Here is a 16,285-nt window from a genome sequence, read left to right as displayed (position 1 = left end):
GACAAGTTGGTATATAACTATACTAACTGTACTACTCACTGCTTCAGCCATCCTTAGGTTCCTGTGTTTGCCTTTCTCCACAAAAGTTTATTTAACCTGACACCATGTAGTGAAAGGTAAAACTCACACCACAGTTAAACATAGATACTTTAGTAGCCAATACCCCAAAAGTAAATAATCAAGCTGAAAACAATAATACATTCAATGTAAACATTAAATAAGTAACAAGATTACAATAATAAAATTATCAAACAGCACACAGCACAGTTACCATCTAATATGCAAATCAAATGTTTATTTGAGCAGATTGGCCTAGTCGTGCAACAACACAAAACCATAGTATTTGTTTTTTCTTGGTAATGGATAAGAAAATATTTAAAATAACCCATTTAGAAAATCAGACAGTTTTACCAAAAATTTAATAAATTAATTGATCAATGTAACAAAAGTTGTATAAAAGCTTTTTAACACTGAAACGACTTGGTGGCCGTTGCTTAGTAACTACAGTTTTAAACTAAAATTTATCTAATAGTGTTTTAAATATTTGTGGTAAATCATTCGTCATTTAACGGAGAAGAAAATTAAATACATATCAGGTAAACTCAATCCAACAATAATCTAATTTTTAAGAGTGATGACTTTTATTTGATCAATATTTCAAACTTACTGGGTTGTAGTAGATAAATATAAAAATAAATGGACAGGATTGGACATATTGATTTCATTCCACAACGCTAAAGGCTACTTTTAAAGAGTTAGTCGCAGTGCATATTATTTTCAAAATATAACCGTAATAAAGTATATTAGAACCTTACATGGCACTATAAAACCCAAGACGTTGATATCAACTATGTGAGAAGATATTAACAAGGTAACGTAGTTTATTTTTTGATTGAATGCAAAAAATTGCTTTATAAATAGTAAAACGTCGATATGTTATTTGTAAAAATAATACCACCACTTTACAATACCAGTTATAAATGTCAAGGATGCTTTCTTTTTGTAGTTAATAGTTATTTCTTTGATAACCTATTGTTTCGTATCATGCAACAGTATCGTGACATGACATACATTACAAAATATCTGTTATGGCCCAACATGAATTAAAGTAACATATTATGTTTTATTACTTAACGGTTTTGTAAGATGCACTCAACAAAATAATACATTATGCCACAACATAATTTCAAATGTTACAAAGAATTTTACTAAAATATAAGTCAAACATATCCATTCATACATTCGAATAAAAACAATGATTTAGCTAACAGAAAGAAAAAAGTAGGCCCTGTTACAAATATAATTTATTATTACGAGAGGATATATTTTTAATGTTCAAATAACACTGGGGTTTCGAATGTAGTCTTCAAGAGAAATTAAATATTAAAATTAAAACTGATTCTAACTTTTCAGCATTTGATGGCTTTGCTAAGAACTTGCTGTTTCTGTCTTTCACTGAGGCTCGGCTGTTATATAATTGCAGTTTTGCATATTGTAAGTTAAAATAAATAGCTTTTTTGTATGTATAATTATTGGTCAATTGAAATTCTAGTGTGTTTATTCATATTTGATTAATTATTTTAGTAAATATTAATATTTCATTTTACTAATTGTCTTAAAACGAATTAGCAAAAGCTAACCCAGATTTTAAGTAATTTGTGAGTGTATACTTCTACAGAGTTTCGCTTTTAACTATACAAGTTAAGACCCCCATTAAAGTGTGCAATCAGCGGACATGCCCCAGCCTAATTAATTATTTAGTCACTCTCTCCCAATAGATTGCAGGTATATGTATCATTGTTGTTAGTATTTTCTGTTTAAACGAGCTGTCAACTTGAACTTAAAGTTATGACAATAATAATTCCATTTATAATTCAAGCAATGTTTAAAATCAGTTAAACAGTTATTTTAAACAAAAAGCTGCCAAGATGAATTAAAACATGTAAACATTGTTATTTTCCTATTCTTTCCCCAAAAAGTTGAACGGAAAAATAATGTTGCATCTTTCTTTTGAAGACTCGAGGGCAGAGCCTCAATTTGTATAAATCAGTGGTTATAGAATCTCACTTATTTCCTATGATCAATGGCAAAATTACAGAATAATAAACTAACCTGATAGTTATATAAAATATTTTTCTATTTTAATCGAAATATTTTTATTTAAATTTTTTTTAGTTAAAAGATTTATATTGCACTAAAACAAACTAAAATTTTTAAAGACTGCTCTAAAAAACTAATGATAACATCCAGCTTGATTTTTACGATTTATATTTTAATAATCTGTCATATTCTTAGCAAATAAATGAATGTATCAAAGAGTACAGCATTACACACAGTATAAATAAGTCAATCCTTTGCATGTAATTATTATCCAAAATCTGAATTTGTGTCAGACACGCTTATGTTTACAGCTGTAACGTTAAGCAAATTAATGCCAAAAGTGTAGAAAGTTAGCGTCGGCTGCTATACTTTTTAAAATTTAAAGTTATTTTATAAGAAACTGAATTTGTAAACTAAAATTATGGCTTCGACATTCTCTAGTTCTCAAAATTATCTTTCTTCCAACACAAAAATCATGAAAATCCAAGTGGTTGATTCTGAATCGTGAAATAAATAAAAACTGTCACGTTTTCATTATATGATTTTAAATTATTACAAACTTTGTTGCTTTATTTGTAAATTTTACGTTATTGGTAGTTTTCTAGAGGTTAACTGGAAGAATGGACCATGATAAGAGGTCTTAAATATGCATCAAAAAAGAAGAGTTTTCAATTGATTTACTGAACAATGGATCTCTTCAGAAATATATAGGCCAACTTCTAGTTAAACTAAATTATCAACCATAGTAATAAAAACTACATGTACTTATTAATTGGTGTTGAACACAACGTACTTCACCCCAATATTAACTGTATTCATGAATAATATCTTATATTTCCAACATAAATAACTTATTTCTTATTAACTTACATCATTGTTTATTTAAGGCAAACAATGTTTTCGAGCTTTTCGAATGCAAAGAGACATTCGATCTATTGGGACCAGAGGAAAATGAAGACGACGAAAACAAGGAGCAGAAGAGCAGAGTACTAACACGTATGAAACCAAAATACTGTATTTGCATATAATTAGTAGTATATTTGGCTGACTTTTAACGTTATTTTACGTTAAATTACCACATGAAAGATTTTTGTCTTTACACGATCATTCAGCATACGTTTAACAACCACTTTAGAAGTTAGCATTGGCCAAATTAATAGTTCAACTTAACTATAAAAGTGTTTTTAACCTTTCGAATTTCTGGGAATTCCTAAGCCTTTTCCACACCCACACATTTGACGTTTTTATCGAAACTCGTTTTTTGATGTTCAAACCAGAATAGACATGCAGTTCACATATTTATACTTTATAAAGATACTGGGTGAAGTAAACGTACTTTTGGCTTTTGCCTGTTATGTATTCCTCAATTAATGCGTTTTTATCATTGAGGGACAAAATGATTGATTGATATTTATCACTTATATGTCCTCTTTTACAAGATATAGACAAGAAGAATGTTTGAGAAAGTACATATTGCAATTGGAACCTAATTTCAGCCCTTTTAACACGGTGTAGGATTTTTAAATGTATCAACGTCCTTTATTGGATAGTAGTATAAGTATATGAGGTTTTATTCTAATTTCTTGCTTGTATATTTTGTCTTTCATAGGAAAAACAAACAAATTGTTTGTTATATTTATTTATACTATCTAGTAAGGAACTTCCATGTGTGCCTGATAGCTTTCTAGAAATTCTTCTTTGTGGTATGTCAATAGTTTATTAATTAGCCACAGTGTTGTTGTTGTTGTTGTTGCATCGTTTGTTATACTACTATTTATTTGCTTGTTATGTTATGTATTTGTTAGCACTCAGTATCCATTATTTTTTTTAGCATGTAAATAGTACCTAGCCATCTTTCTTGTATTGAAATGTATAATGGTTCTGCCGTTGGAATGAAATAAAATAAAATAAAAATAAATAAAATAAATTATCGCGTCTCTAGAAACCAGTGATATTTTATTGAATTGTTTCTCAACTATGTACAAACATCACACTCCAGTTTGAAATTCGTCACAATTTCGTTTTTAAAATGTTTCCAAGTGTCCCACGAACAAATGAGAAACATTTAATAAACATACAGTTAATGATGTTTCTGTGAAAGATTTTACCGTGACGGTGATTTTTGTTATTGAAAGCTGGGATCGGAGCAGTACGCGTGTTACTGCTTCGGTGTTAGCCAGTCCGTTCATGTCCAATCAAAACATAATAATTAAAATGAATATTCTGATTCAAGCAAATCAACAGAATTCTAAGGCCATTGTAATAAAACCGATCCTCTACTTCATCTAATATAATCTAGATGCTAATAGCGAAATCAAGGAAATGAATTGGAACTTATGAAGGGGTGAATTCTCAAAAACTTTTTTTATGATATGAGCAACATGTTTCCAAACTAAAATCAATAATATACTAATCGTTTTCAGTTTATATATTGCGTGCTCTTGTGGCTGTAGTTGTCATTATGGTCTCTATTGGAGTTATTTACGCTACGACCAAGGTAAAAGCTGTATATTTTTTTATTTTTAAATCTAGACATATTTGTATAAGTAAATTCTTCTAAATTACTGTTCACTATTTATTATTTAGGTCTATACAAGACCGCAGTTACTAAATAAGTAATTTTATGGAAAATGGAAAAATATTATGCCTTTTACGAATTTCACAAGTGACCAAAATTGAACTTAAAAACTAGAAACTTTTTCTGTTCCCCAACAATAAAATACGAAAAATGTATTGATTTTTAAAAATTTAAATTTACGTGAACTGATTGCCATCATCCTATTAGAAACACGTTTGAGGTGGTCATTACTTCTTAGAATTTACATCATCTTAAAATGATGGGTGGATATTTAGCTATTCGATTTTAGTTTTGCTACATTGTAGACCTGCGTAGGATTGTCATGTAACTAAGATTTATTTAGTTTAGTTCTCATAAATTCTAAACAGCATTAAAGATCTAAATCTTTTCCAACTCTACCAAACCTTTTATGTTTGTTTAGAAAATCGCAATAGTTCTCAAGGTAGTTGGAGTGTTTATGGCCATCCTACATTCCTTGCAGTTTATCGCTTATGGATTAGTATTTAGTGGGGTCAGGCATCAATGGTTTCCTGAAATAATATCCTTAGGTAAGTACGATTAACTTAAGATTATAACCTGATTTATTTGGTTAAGAATGCAACTAGACATAATAATAAGCATAGAGTTAAACGTTGTTCAACCAATTGACATACGTAATTACCTTATTGGCATTTTAGTATATTATTGTAACAGGTTGATTTACTCTTTGTTTTATTTATAGACAGTTAAAGACTAAAATTCAAAACTAACACTGTACAGCATTTTTTCTTTAAAATTATGAATCCAACAGTAAGCATTGTGTAGCACTGTGATGATTCTTGAGTCAAATATTGTGTACTAGCTGGCCCGACAGACGTCGTCCTGTCCTAATGTGGTTTTATGTCAAATGCTCGTTCATTTTCAAGATGAGCTCGTTCGCATGGCTCAATCACGTCCTGGTTAATGTCCATTCGCTACGCTCACTCACCTTTAGGTTTAGCTCGTTTGTTAAGCTAACTCGCCTCCGGTTCGAAGTTCGTTCGCTACTCTCACTCACCTTTTGGTAAAAAATTAACTGTTGTCATAAATTTAAAAAAAAATATAGTGCTGCACCCTGTTGATAAACCTATTGACTTTTTAATGCTATTGAACATCACAGAATCAAATTGTTTAGTTGAGCCAGCTGTTAAGATTCTTTAATTCCATTTAAATATGAGTACTCATAAGGTTAACAAGGGAAACTCAAGAGCTACTGGGGCGGAGCCCTTTTGAGGGATCTGCACCAAAATTCACACAAACCATCCTTGAATTATCCTTAATAATCCCTGAAAGTTTTATTTCAATCTGTAGAGCGGTTTCGGAGTCCATAAAGGACAAACAAACAAACATACATACAAACAAACATACATTGGATTATATATATATACAGGGTGACAAAAAAGTCTGGAAACGGTTTAATATCTTTTTAACTAAATTCGTTAGAAAATTCAAACCTTTCACATCAACTTATATGTATGAAAACTACTTTTTGCAACCATTGTCATTATTTGACCTTCACCAGGGGACGGCCCACGAGGAGTAGGTCCATAATCTTTAATGTAAGCATAGGTTGATATGCACATCATTTTAAAGGTCTGGTTAAGTGGAGTTCATTACCGGAAACCGCTTCAAAAAAGGTTCACCCGTTACAAAATGACGGCAGTTCAAAGTTCTTGCGGAATATACCAGCAGAGGCCTTAGTATTGGTAAATACTCATAGTCAACATTAGCAGGGAAATCTGAAACCCGGTTAAATTTGTTTTGATGATTGAATACTATTAGTCTATGAGCTAGTTGACTTTAAAATACAGTTTAAGCTCTCAAGCTAATGTTTAATACTAGTATTTGCCCATACTAAGGCCTGTGCAGGTATATTTCACAAGAACTTTGGACAGCTGCCATTTTGTAACGGATGAACCTTTTTGGAAGCGGTTTCCGGCAATGAACTCCACTTGACTAACCCTTTAAAATGGTGTGCATATCAACCTATGCTTACATTAAAGATTATGTACCTACTCCTCATGGGTCGTCCCCTGGTAGAGGTAAACAAATTACAATGCTTGGAAAAAGTAGTTTTCAGACATGTAAGTTGATGCGAAAGGTTTGAATTTTCTATTGGATTTAGTTAAAAAGATATTAAACCGTTTCCAGACTTTTTTGTCACCCTGTATATATGTACATGTAGTTTATTAATCCTAAAACACCTAGACACAATTAGTTATTACCTATTTAATCAAATTCAATGTTTGAGTGAAATTTACCTTTGAGTGGATTTAGTAGCTAAACATAATACAAATATAATATTAGACTAAATATGTGAAGATGTCTGTAGGCTATAGTAATTATTTTAATTGACTTAAATCAGCTGGTAATGAATTTAGGACTATTAATTACTAAAGACACAATAATCATCTAAGCCAGTAGTTAATTATTACGACCAATAAGAGAATATCTACATATTTTACAGTGAAAAAAAAAATCTTTTGGTAACGCAAGGGATATTCTGAAGAACTAATCAAAGTTGTCTTTGCCTTAATTTCTGTCTCATCATACATTTATATTTTTCAAGTAGGTATTATACTTAAATTCATACTTTTGTAAATCAATGGGATGTATTGTGTAGCCTTAGGAGTGTAGCGTCTTCCTGCCTACCTTTTAGCAGGAGTCAATTATCCTGTACAAACACTGTCTTAATCTTGTGTCTTAATTTGTTTAACGAATTGTACATTTCATAACGACTACTTCTCATTGCAGTTATCCTCCTGTACTTCGCCGCAGTATGGTACAGCTATGGGGAATTCATTGAGGATATTGCGAACGATTTAAACTTTATCACTGTCTACGACAGCCAGACCAACCAACAGGTAACGTACCCTCTTGGGGGTGGAAATGAAAACCATCAAATGTCACCGATGAACCAGCCAAACGGAGGAAGATATCCTTTCCAGGGTCCTTCAACGATGCCCTCTGCACCTCCTTTGAACACCCCTCAGGCACCTTATGTGATACCTGGGCCTCGCAGCGCTCAGTCATTGGGAAGGCCCCAAGCTTCAACGCAAATAGATAGTGATAATCCAACAAACACACAAATGCCTACGCCGTACAAGACTTCTAAGTGGTCCGATAAAAATTAGTAAAGCAGTTGTATATTTTTTATTCTGTTAGTTTTATTTACAACTCAAAGTTGTAAGCATTTTGAGAGAGTTTGGTGTCAACATGTTTAGAGGTTACGAAAAAAAAAATACCCTTTGGCCTACATTTATGTATAGGTTTGGTGGCTTAGTAAAGTTGGGTTTGAAATTCCTAGGTGGAAAGCATTCAAGTTAAGGTACCTAGAAAAGGTAACGGGCCAATCTGATCACCTTGTTCAACATTGCGTAGTATAGGAACTCGTTTCGTAGTAGACATAGTCTGCTTCCTTCAATAGTTCCAACGCAGGTCCACACAACAGTAGAGTAATGCAAACCCACCAGCTGTTGAAGGCGTCGCTATGTGACCGTGGTTATGGTAGTTACTACTCTAAAAATTAAAATCAACAACTAAAAACTGTCAGTTCCCATAGGTGCTTGTGGGTTTTAAAGCTTGCTATTGAGATAAACAAAACTTCGAGCAATATATTCCCAAAATAAACTATTTCCCAGTGTTAGCTAAAACCCTCACGATATGACATGGTGTTGTCTACAAAATCTTAAAAAATATTACCACAGATTTTTCAGTATAGCTTATGATGTGCAAATTAAATTTCTTTGAACAAAACTGATCATTAACTGGAACACTTGAGGAAGGTGACTTCCATCTAACTACTAATTCTTTCTATATCTTGTGTCATAGTAGACTAAATTACCTTTGGTACAGTAATAGTGACGCTTATCATCAAAATTGCATGTATTTCTACTATACGCCAGTCTTGAATGAGGACGAATTTTATTGCATTTTAGCGATATCTTCATTAAAATTCATGTTTCTACTTTCAGATAATCTGGATCATTTTTAATATTTTACTTGAATAATGTCAAGTAACTAAAATACAACTGTTGTGGTTCTTTAATGGTTTAACGTTTAAAATCGATGTTTTTATGACTTTTGAACCACGGCCTCGTACCCACACCCAGGCTAACGACTTGGAAGCGTGAATCCATGTGTAGGCCCGAGGAGCGGCTCACAAAACTTTACAACAGGAAAAACCGTGGAGGAAGTGTTTCTTGTTTTTAAATAAAACTAAATCTTTATAGAAGAATTCTATTTAATGAGCTACAAGTAAGTTTGTTTACTGAAACATTGTTTACAAAAAACAACATAATAATAATTAAGAACCATATGACCTTATAGTCATATGTCATCTCCCTTCTTCACTTATAAGTCAAGTCTTTTAGGAGGATTTATTCTTCGCGATGACTTTCTACTATATACGTCTTTAACTCCATTTCCAGCTTTACTTCCCTTCACTGTACTTGCTCCTGCCGGGTTTTCAACGTCATAAAATCGTTTCTTCAAAAACCAAGAGTTCCTTCGATAGGAGTTAAAGACGTATATAGTAGAAAGTCATCGCGAAGAATAAAACCTCCCAAAAGACTTGACTTATAAGTGAAGAAGGGAGATTACATATGACTATAAAGTCATATGGTTCTTAATTATTATTATGTTGTTTTTTGTAAACAATGTTTCAGTAAACAAACTTACTTGTAGCTCATTAAATAGAATTCTTCTATAAAGATTTAGTTTTATTTCGTTAGATAAGGAACTAATTAATGTTACCTGGTCTGAGTGTTGAATCGAATATACTTCACCATGTTCATCGGAGTCCTCAGTTTTTAATGATTTCACTCGATTATTTGTTTTTGAGCGGCATACCTTAGAGAAGTGGCCAAGGATACCACAGTTAGAGCACTTCTTTTGGTAAGCAGGACAAGCTCGAGGGCCATGGCAATATCCGCACCGACTGCAAGTGAAGGTGTTATCCTCTTGTGTTTTGCTTAACGTTTCTTTTCCTTTAACTGCATAAACGTTGCAGCATTTCTTTTCAGACATTGTAGATAGCTGAAATTCTACTTCTTCAGAAGTCTTACAGATGTTTATTGTCTTTTCAAGTGTCAAATTTTCTTCATGAAATAGTTTTTGGCGAGTATTGTCATGATTAATTCCGCAAACTAGCCTGTCTCGTAATAAGCTATCCTTCATTGTTCCGTACGAGCATTTATTTGCTTGGTTAGATGCTTTAGTTAAAAAATCATTAAAAGTTTCTCCTTTACCCTGATTTAGATTGTTGAAGATAAACCGTTCGTATATGACATTTGATTTCTTTTCAAAATACGAATCAAATTTTGCAATTATATCACCCAAGCTAGTAGATTTTTCATCAATATCAAAAGACTCAAAGAGTTCAATTCCATCTTCTCCAAGTATTGTCATAAAAGTAGCTATCTGTTTCTCTAATGTCCTCTTCTTTAAATTGACAGCAGTAGTAACTTATACCACTGAAATTGTTTCCGCCATAAATTCCACTTCTTTGTCATTTCACTACCACTGGTAACTAACAGTGGCTTTGGTGGTTTTATGTTCATTAGTAAGTCTTGATTATTCATCTCATCATTATCATAATCAATGTTGTCTGTATTAACCTCTCTGAATGGAGAACATTGTCTTTCTTTATTCTTATTTCTGGTTCTTCGTTTCGGTACCATGTTTCTTGTTTTAAAATAAAACGAAATCTTTATAGAAGAATTCTATTTAATGAGCTACAAGTAAGTTTGTTTACTGAAACATTGTTTACAAAAAACAACATAATAATAATTAAGAACCATATGACTGACTTTATAGTCATATGTCAGGAAGGTTCAAGAACAACGTGCCATTTGAGAGAAACGAGCTGTAAAAACAATTTAAATAACAACAAACATTAACAACAATACATGTAAATTACTCTCAAAACTTTAACTGAATTTCAACTTACAAGTATTTCCTTATTTATTCAAAATAGTTTGATTTCAAAAAAAATTATTTGACTAAATTTTACCTTTAAACAAATTTTAATATTAACAAATTACAACAATAAATATATATATATATTTCTTTTTAATAAATGCATTTTTAACTTGGTGAAAATTAACCTTTTAGGGGCGCATTAAAAAAATTATATCAATAGAAAGGCTATTGAATAAAAAATTTGAAAAAATAACAATAAATAAACTCTATGCATTGAAAAAAAACGTTAACGTTAAATAGTCTAATTTTCATTAAAAACTTTATCTATAAAAATATAAAAATAACAAAACAGGAACTTACGGTACGACGGTAACTAGGGCATTTCAGTCACTCAGCTGGAGGTGCGATGAAACCAGGCAGAGAGGGGGGGGGGGGCGTCCCAGAGTCTAAAGGATTGGCCCCAAGTTGAAAAGGTTTCCCGCCACAGGTTGATGGTCCACCTCCTGGGCCCCACCAAGCACGCTTGGCGATCTTAATTTACTCCATTACGACGCAGAAGAAAATCCCGTCAGAAAAAAAAAACTAAACTTCTTAGCAAAAAAGAAAGCATAAGAGTAGATGGACAAAGATAATCTATTTCTGAAAATTTTCTACGTGGCAAACGTGTCTGTCGTCACGGGACCAATGACAATTCCGGGACAGGAGTAAGGAAAAAAGCGTGACGCAGAAAAACGTCATTGATGGTCGTTGGAACAGTAACATGGCGAAACACAAACTATACAAGAAACAATTTCACCATTGCATACGAGTGGTGGCATTCGATGGTGGAAAGTAGTCACGGCTCACTTTGTATTAGCCTATTTTCACTAAATCGATTGTACTTTATTTACAGTTTACTGACAAAATAAAAATAAAACATTAAAGGTACAACACATTTTCGTCGATTGAGTTTCAATTTTTAATATCTTATAAGATTTGTATAAATTACTGTTCAAATAACTACAAACTTGTATAATTACTGTATGTGTTACTGTGTTTGTTTAAATTAGTTTATTATAATTTAATTCCTTGGAGTTGGCTGAGAGGAGCCTGCTTGATTTGGTTGACTCTCCTTTCTTTTTTCTTCTTTAATATCGGTTCTATATTTCATAAGAGCTGCTTTCATAGGGTCGGGAACCCCTTGTTCTTTAGCGTGGCCCCTTTGTCGTTCAAGTGCAGACCTCATTGGTTCATCCAAAGAAGTCAAAAACTGCGTCTCTTCCTTTCTCTCTAGGTAATAACTGAACACAACGATTGCGAAGTAAAAGTTCACCACTGAAAATGTTGAGATATTAGGTTCAGAGAATATATCACTAGGCCTACTTTGGTTATATTAAAAAAATGTGTATTCGTCTATTTTTAGTAAGTATATTTTCCAAAGTGCAAACTAGTTTAGAAAATACTAACAAATAAAAATTTTATTTCGCAATGCATAGTATTTAGAAATTTAAAGAATCTTCCATGATAACGTATTAATTATGACTACAGGGTGTCCCGGAACTCTCTACCAAAATTTTAGAGCATTGTTCCTGAGTTAGAAACCTATGTAAATACCATATTTAAATTGTCCGGAAGTACTTATTTACTTACACAGCCGCCATTTTGTTTTTTTCACTTACTAATTTTTTTTCTAAAGAACGGTTTAACATACGAAAATGAAACTTGGCCCAAACATTGATGACAACTAAGCAAAGCTAGAAACAAATTATGAACATTTTCCAAATCCGTAAAACAAAATGGCAGTCATTTAAAATTTTTGTAAAATCAACGGGTTTTGAGGTTTTTAAGAAACAACACTTTAAATGGCCGCCATTTTGTTTTATGAATTTTGAAAATTTTCTTAATTTTTTTCTAGCTTTGCTTCGTTGTCATAAATGTTTGTGCAAAGTTTGAATTTCGTATGTTAAACCGTTCTTTAGAAGCAAATTAATTAGTGGAAAAAACAAAATGGTGGCTGTGTAAGTAAATAAGAACTTCCTGACAATTTAAATATGGTATTTACGTATGTTTCTAACTCAGGAACAATGCTCTAAAATTTTGGTAGAGAGTTCCGGGACACCCTGTATAGATTAGGCTACCCGAATTAGTGATTTTGCTAAGCTCGCTTTTTAAGCTTCCCTTTTGCAAATGTGTGCTTTAAACGCTAAATATCATAAAAATATTATTAAAAACAAATATATCCAATATTACTCACACTCATAAATCGTCAGGGTGATAAAATATACCGCTTGACCAATGTGTAACATACAGTGTGATTGAAAAGTCCCGGAACGGTTTAATATTTTAAAAAATAATGCAGATAGAGCTAAAATACTTGGTACAAAGTTACGGGGTATAAAATTCTATTTTAACACATATTCAGTGATTCAATAACTCTTCAGGGGTACGGCCCACAAGGAGTCGGAAGAAAATCTTAAATAGAAGCATAGGTCAATATGCACATCAAATTAAAGGTATTTTTAGTAAAATACAATGCCGCAAACCGCACTTCAAAAGGTTGATCCTGCGCAAAATGGCAGATGTTCAAAGATTTCTTGAATCCGCCATTTTGAATCTTTGAACGTCTGCCATTTTTTACTCAGGCATTCTTTTGAGCTTGAATTTACGGCATCGTAATCTAAAAGTGAAGACCTTTAATTTGATGTGCATATCGACCTATTCTTACGTTAACAATTTTCTTCCGATTCTAGGGCTGTGTCCCCTGAGGAGAAAGCGTATAATAGCAATGTAAATTAAATTAATCTTTGAACAACTGTCATTTTGCGCATGATCAACCTTTTGAAGTGCGATTTGCGGGATTGTATTCTTCAAAAAAAGACCGTATATAAGACCTAAAAAAGACTTATTAAGACCTATTAAAAGACTTAAAAAAGACCTTTAATTTGATGTGCATATTGACCTATGCTTCTATTTAAGATTTTCTTCTGACTCCTTGTGGGACGTCCCCCTGAAGAGTTATTGAAACACTGAATATGTGTTAAAATATAATTTATACCCCGTAACTTTGTACCAAGTATTTTAGCTCTATCTGCATTATTTTTTAAAATATTAAACCGTTCCGGGACTTTTCAATCACACTGTATAACCAGCAACTGCGAGAAGACTGACTACATACAGGAATGACAATACCGAAGATCCAAGTAACATTTGCAGCACATCCTGTAAAAAACAACCAGTAAAAGTCGTGGTGGTCCATTACACTGCAAAGATGAACAATTTGGTGTGTGTCATTTCTGGGCACGTAAACCTACTGATCTTATTGGACTTTTAAAGGTAGATCATAGACCCAGCCAGCACATGTCCATGTTTTTTATGTCCATGCCGTTAAAATTCCATTGGGCTATGTCTCTTGGATGTATAACAAATTTGAGCTGATAAAAGTATATCTAGCAGAAAAAAACTATGTTGACATTGGTAGACGACTACTTTGTTAACAATTCAATATTGTTTTAATATTCTAGAAAATGATTTTAATATAATATATAATTTTTTTCTATAGTTATAGTTTATGTCGAACTCTCTTTACATATAACTTACGTAATCTTCTTTTCCGTTCTCAGACCTAACTATTCATCCTTGTTGAAGAATAGGATTAAAGCAAGTAGTGTTAAATATTCCACACAACTTAACCTACAAAAATAAATATATATATTAAATTATATTGGAAACTTTTGAGGTGAATAGTCCAATAAAACCTTTTTTGGATACATTTTCGTACTATATATTAATAAAGAATTTTATATTTAATATTGAAAATAAATACTAATAGGCCTATTAATTTAGGTCCTATTCATTATTTAAAAAAAATGCTGTTCTGATCTCTTAAAAAACATTCTGAGACAATCTTCTATAAAAGCTCATTGTTTTTGCATTTTCCATTATTTTATAACTTCCTAATACCTAAAGTACAAAAATTCTCCTATCACGTTTAAATCATCTTTACAGTTCTGTTTATCAACGGCTCTAAAACCTAAGCTAGAGCAGTATAAGAAGTTATACTGTTATTAATGAATAAAATTATAGATTTTTACAGTTATACTCACCTAGCTTAAGAAAATGTGCAACACCTTCGTCTGACTCATTTGGTTGTTGCTGAGTGAAATCTCGGCCCAAATATAATGTAGCAGATATCTAAATTAATAATTGTATTAGTTTGTTTTAAAATGAAAGACACATTTCTTATTACTAGATTATCAGCTTTCAATTAGATTTTTGTTGTTGGATTAAATTAAAACAAAAACCTATTAAAATCCACCAATATGACTTTTAATAATAGTAATTAGTAGAGTAAACGTATTTAGGTAATCAGTTTGAGTAGTTTACTTACGATTAGAAAACCACCAATCACTTTGCAGCCTGATCTAAAGAGGAGTCGTGCAGCAAAACTGGGTTAAAACTGGCTTCATTATTTAGAAACGGTACAAACCTGAAAACTAAATTGCTTTGATAAATAATTATACTACTTATTACAAACAATTTACTTTTATACGCAGGCATTGCATGGATTTTATTTTCGAATCACTGAATACAATGAAATCAAGCTTATCTCATAAGTATTACAATTTACTTTAACAAGGCAAAGGCTTGTATATCTTTCTGTTGAAGGTCTTCAAGGAGTTGGGAGGTGGTCTGAATAGTAGGGAATAGTTTATGTTAACAATAGACAAGTAAGCTGGTCTATAAAAATAGCTCTCTGGTCCATTGAAATAGCTGTTAAGATTCATTAATTCCTTTTAAATATGAAAAATCATAAGGTTAACATGGGAAACTCCAGAGCCACTGGGGCGGAGCCCAAGAGCCCGATCAGAATAAAAACCGCTTAGTTTTCTTATTTAATGCCCAAAAAATCGGTGTACCAAATTTCAGCCTCCTAGGTACATGGAAAGTGGGAGAATTAGTAATGAGTGATTGAGTGAGTGAGTCAGTCAGTCAGTGAGGGCTTTGCCTTTTATTTATATAGATAAGTAGCATATCCACGCTTTGCATTAAGAAGAGGACACGAAAGAAAACAGTATGGTTCTTCAGATATGCTGCAGACACATCAATCAATAATATCAGACAAGGCCTTCTAAAGTGTTTAATTTTGCTGAGGCAAGTTTAAAAATACTGTAACCATATGATTTTATATGAAGATGCACAATTAAACGTTCGCTTGCTTAAAAACCCCTTCGTATATTTGAAGTCAATGAATGAGAATAGTGCTACAACTTATTGTAGTGTCGATATATATCAACGCATAGTTGTTGATGTCATGTATATATTTATATAAGCAAGGTCTTACTATCTTCAATCCCTTTTTAGGTTTTTTCCTCTTCGGCAAGTGAGAGTGTTTAGATATTAAATTCTTTACAAGGAATAAATTGGCTTCAAAAGCCTACCTTTAATAAGAAATTGTGTAAAGTATATATTCACGAAGGAAGTTGAAAGCTTTATTACCTAAAGTATTAATGTAACTAAATAAAAAAATCCAATTTGAAAGTATAAAGTTACTTATAACTGCATTTTATAAGATGCTATAAAATGTTTTGTTTATCGGATGATATTTAAATTACTTTTTCTAAAGTAGAAGCACATAAGCTAATCAATGAGTAAACTTTTTTGTTGAAGCAGTGTTGCTAAGATACAGAA

General features: G+C 32.0%; 1 protein-coding gene and 1 long non-coding RNA gene across 2 annotated transcripts; both read left to right on the top strand.

The window, feature by feature from the left end:
• The first annotated feature begins 514 nt into the window (after positions 1-514).
• LOC129001291 (uncharacterized) lies at positions 515-4,597 on the top strand. The gene is made up of 4 exons (XR_008491407.1): positions 515-596; positions 1,414-1,494; positions 2,988-3,096; positions 4,524-4,597. It is a non-coding gene; the product is annotated as an uncharacterized LOC129001291 (long non-coding RNA).
• Positions 4,598-5,103: 506 nt separating this feature from the next.
• LOC129001289 (uncharacterized) lies at positions 5,104-7,830 on the top strand. The gene is made up of 2 exons (XM_054428539.1): positions 5,104-5,226; positions 7,451-7,830. The coding sequence occupies exons 1-2, from the start codon at positions 5,136-5,138 to the stop codon at positions 7,828-7,830; spliced, it is 471 nt and encodes a 156-aa protein (XP_054284514.1). The 5' UTR covers positions 5,104-5,135.
• Positions 7,831-16,285: the final 8,455 nt, after the last annotated feature.

The sequence above is a fragment of the Macrosteles quadrilineatus genome, unplaced genomic scaffold, assembly GCF_028750875.1.
Source record: "Macrosteles quadrilineatus isolate MER2022 unplaced genomic scaffold, UCM_ALF_1.0 Scaffold_8__2_contigs__length_117827958, whole genome shotgun sequence".
Taxonomy (NCBI): domain Eukaryota; kingdom Metazoa; phylum Arthropoda; class Insecta; order Hemiptera; family Cicadellidae; genus Macrosteles; species Macrosteles quadrilineatus.
Note: the sequence above shows the minus strand (reverse complement) of the source record. Positions and strands in the feature narration are given on the sequence as shown.

What these genes read in the sequence shown, in the direction of transcription:
- LOC129001289 (XM_054428539.1), top strand. Translation starts at nt 5,136, where the DNA reads ATGGCCATCCTACATTCCTTGCAGTTTATCGCTTATGGATTAGTATTT. An exon ending in TCCTGAAATAATATCCTTAG is followed by an intron (nt 5,227 to 7,450) that starts GTAAGTACGATT and finishes TTCTCATTGCAG; the next exon opens with TTATCCTCCTGTACTTCGCC.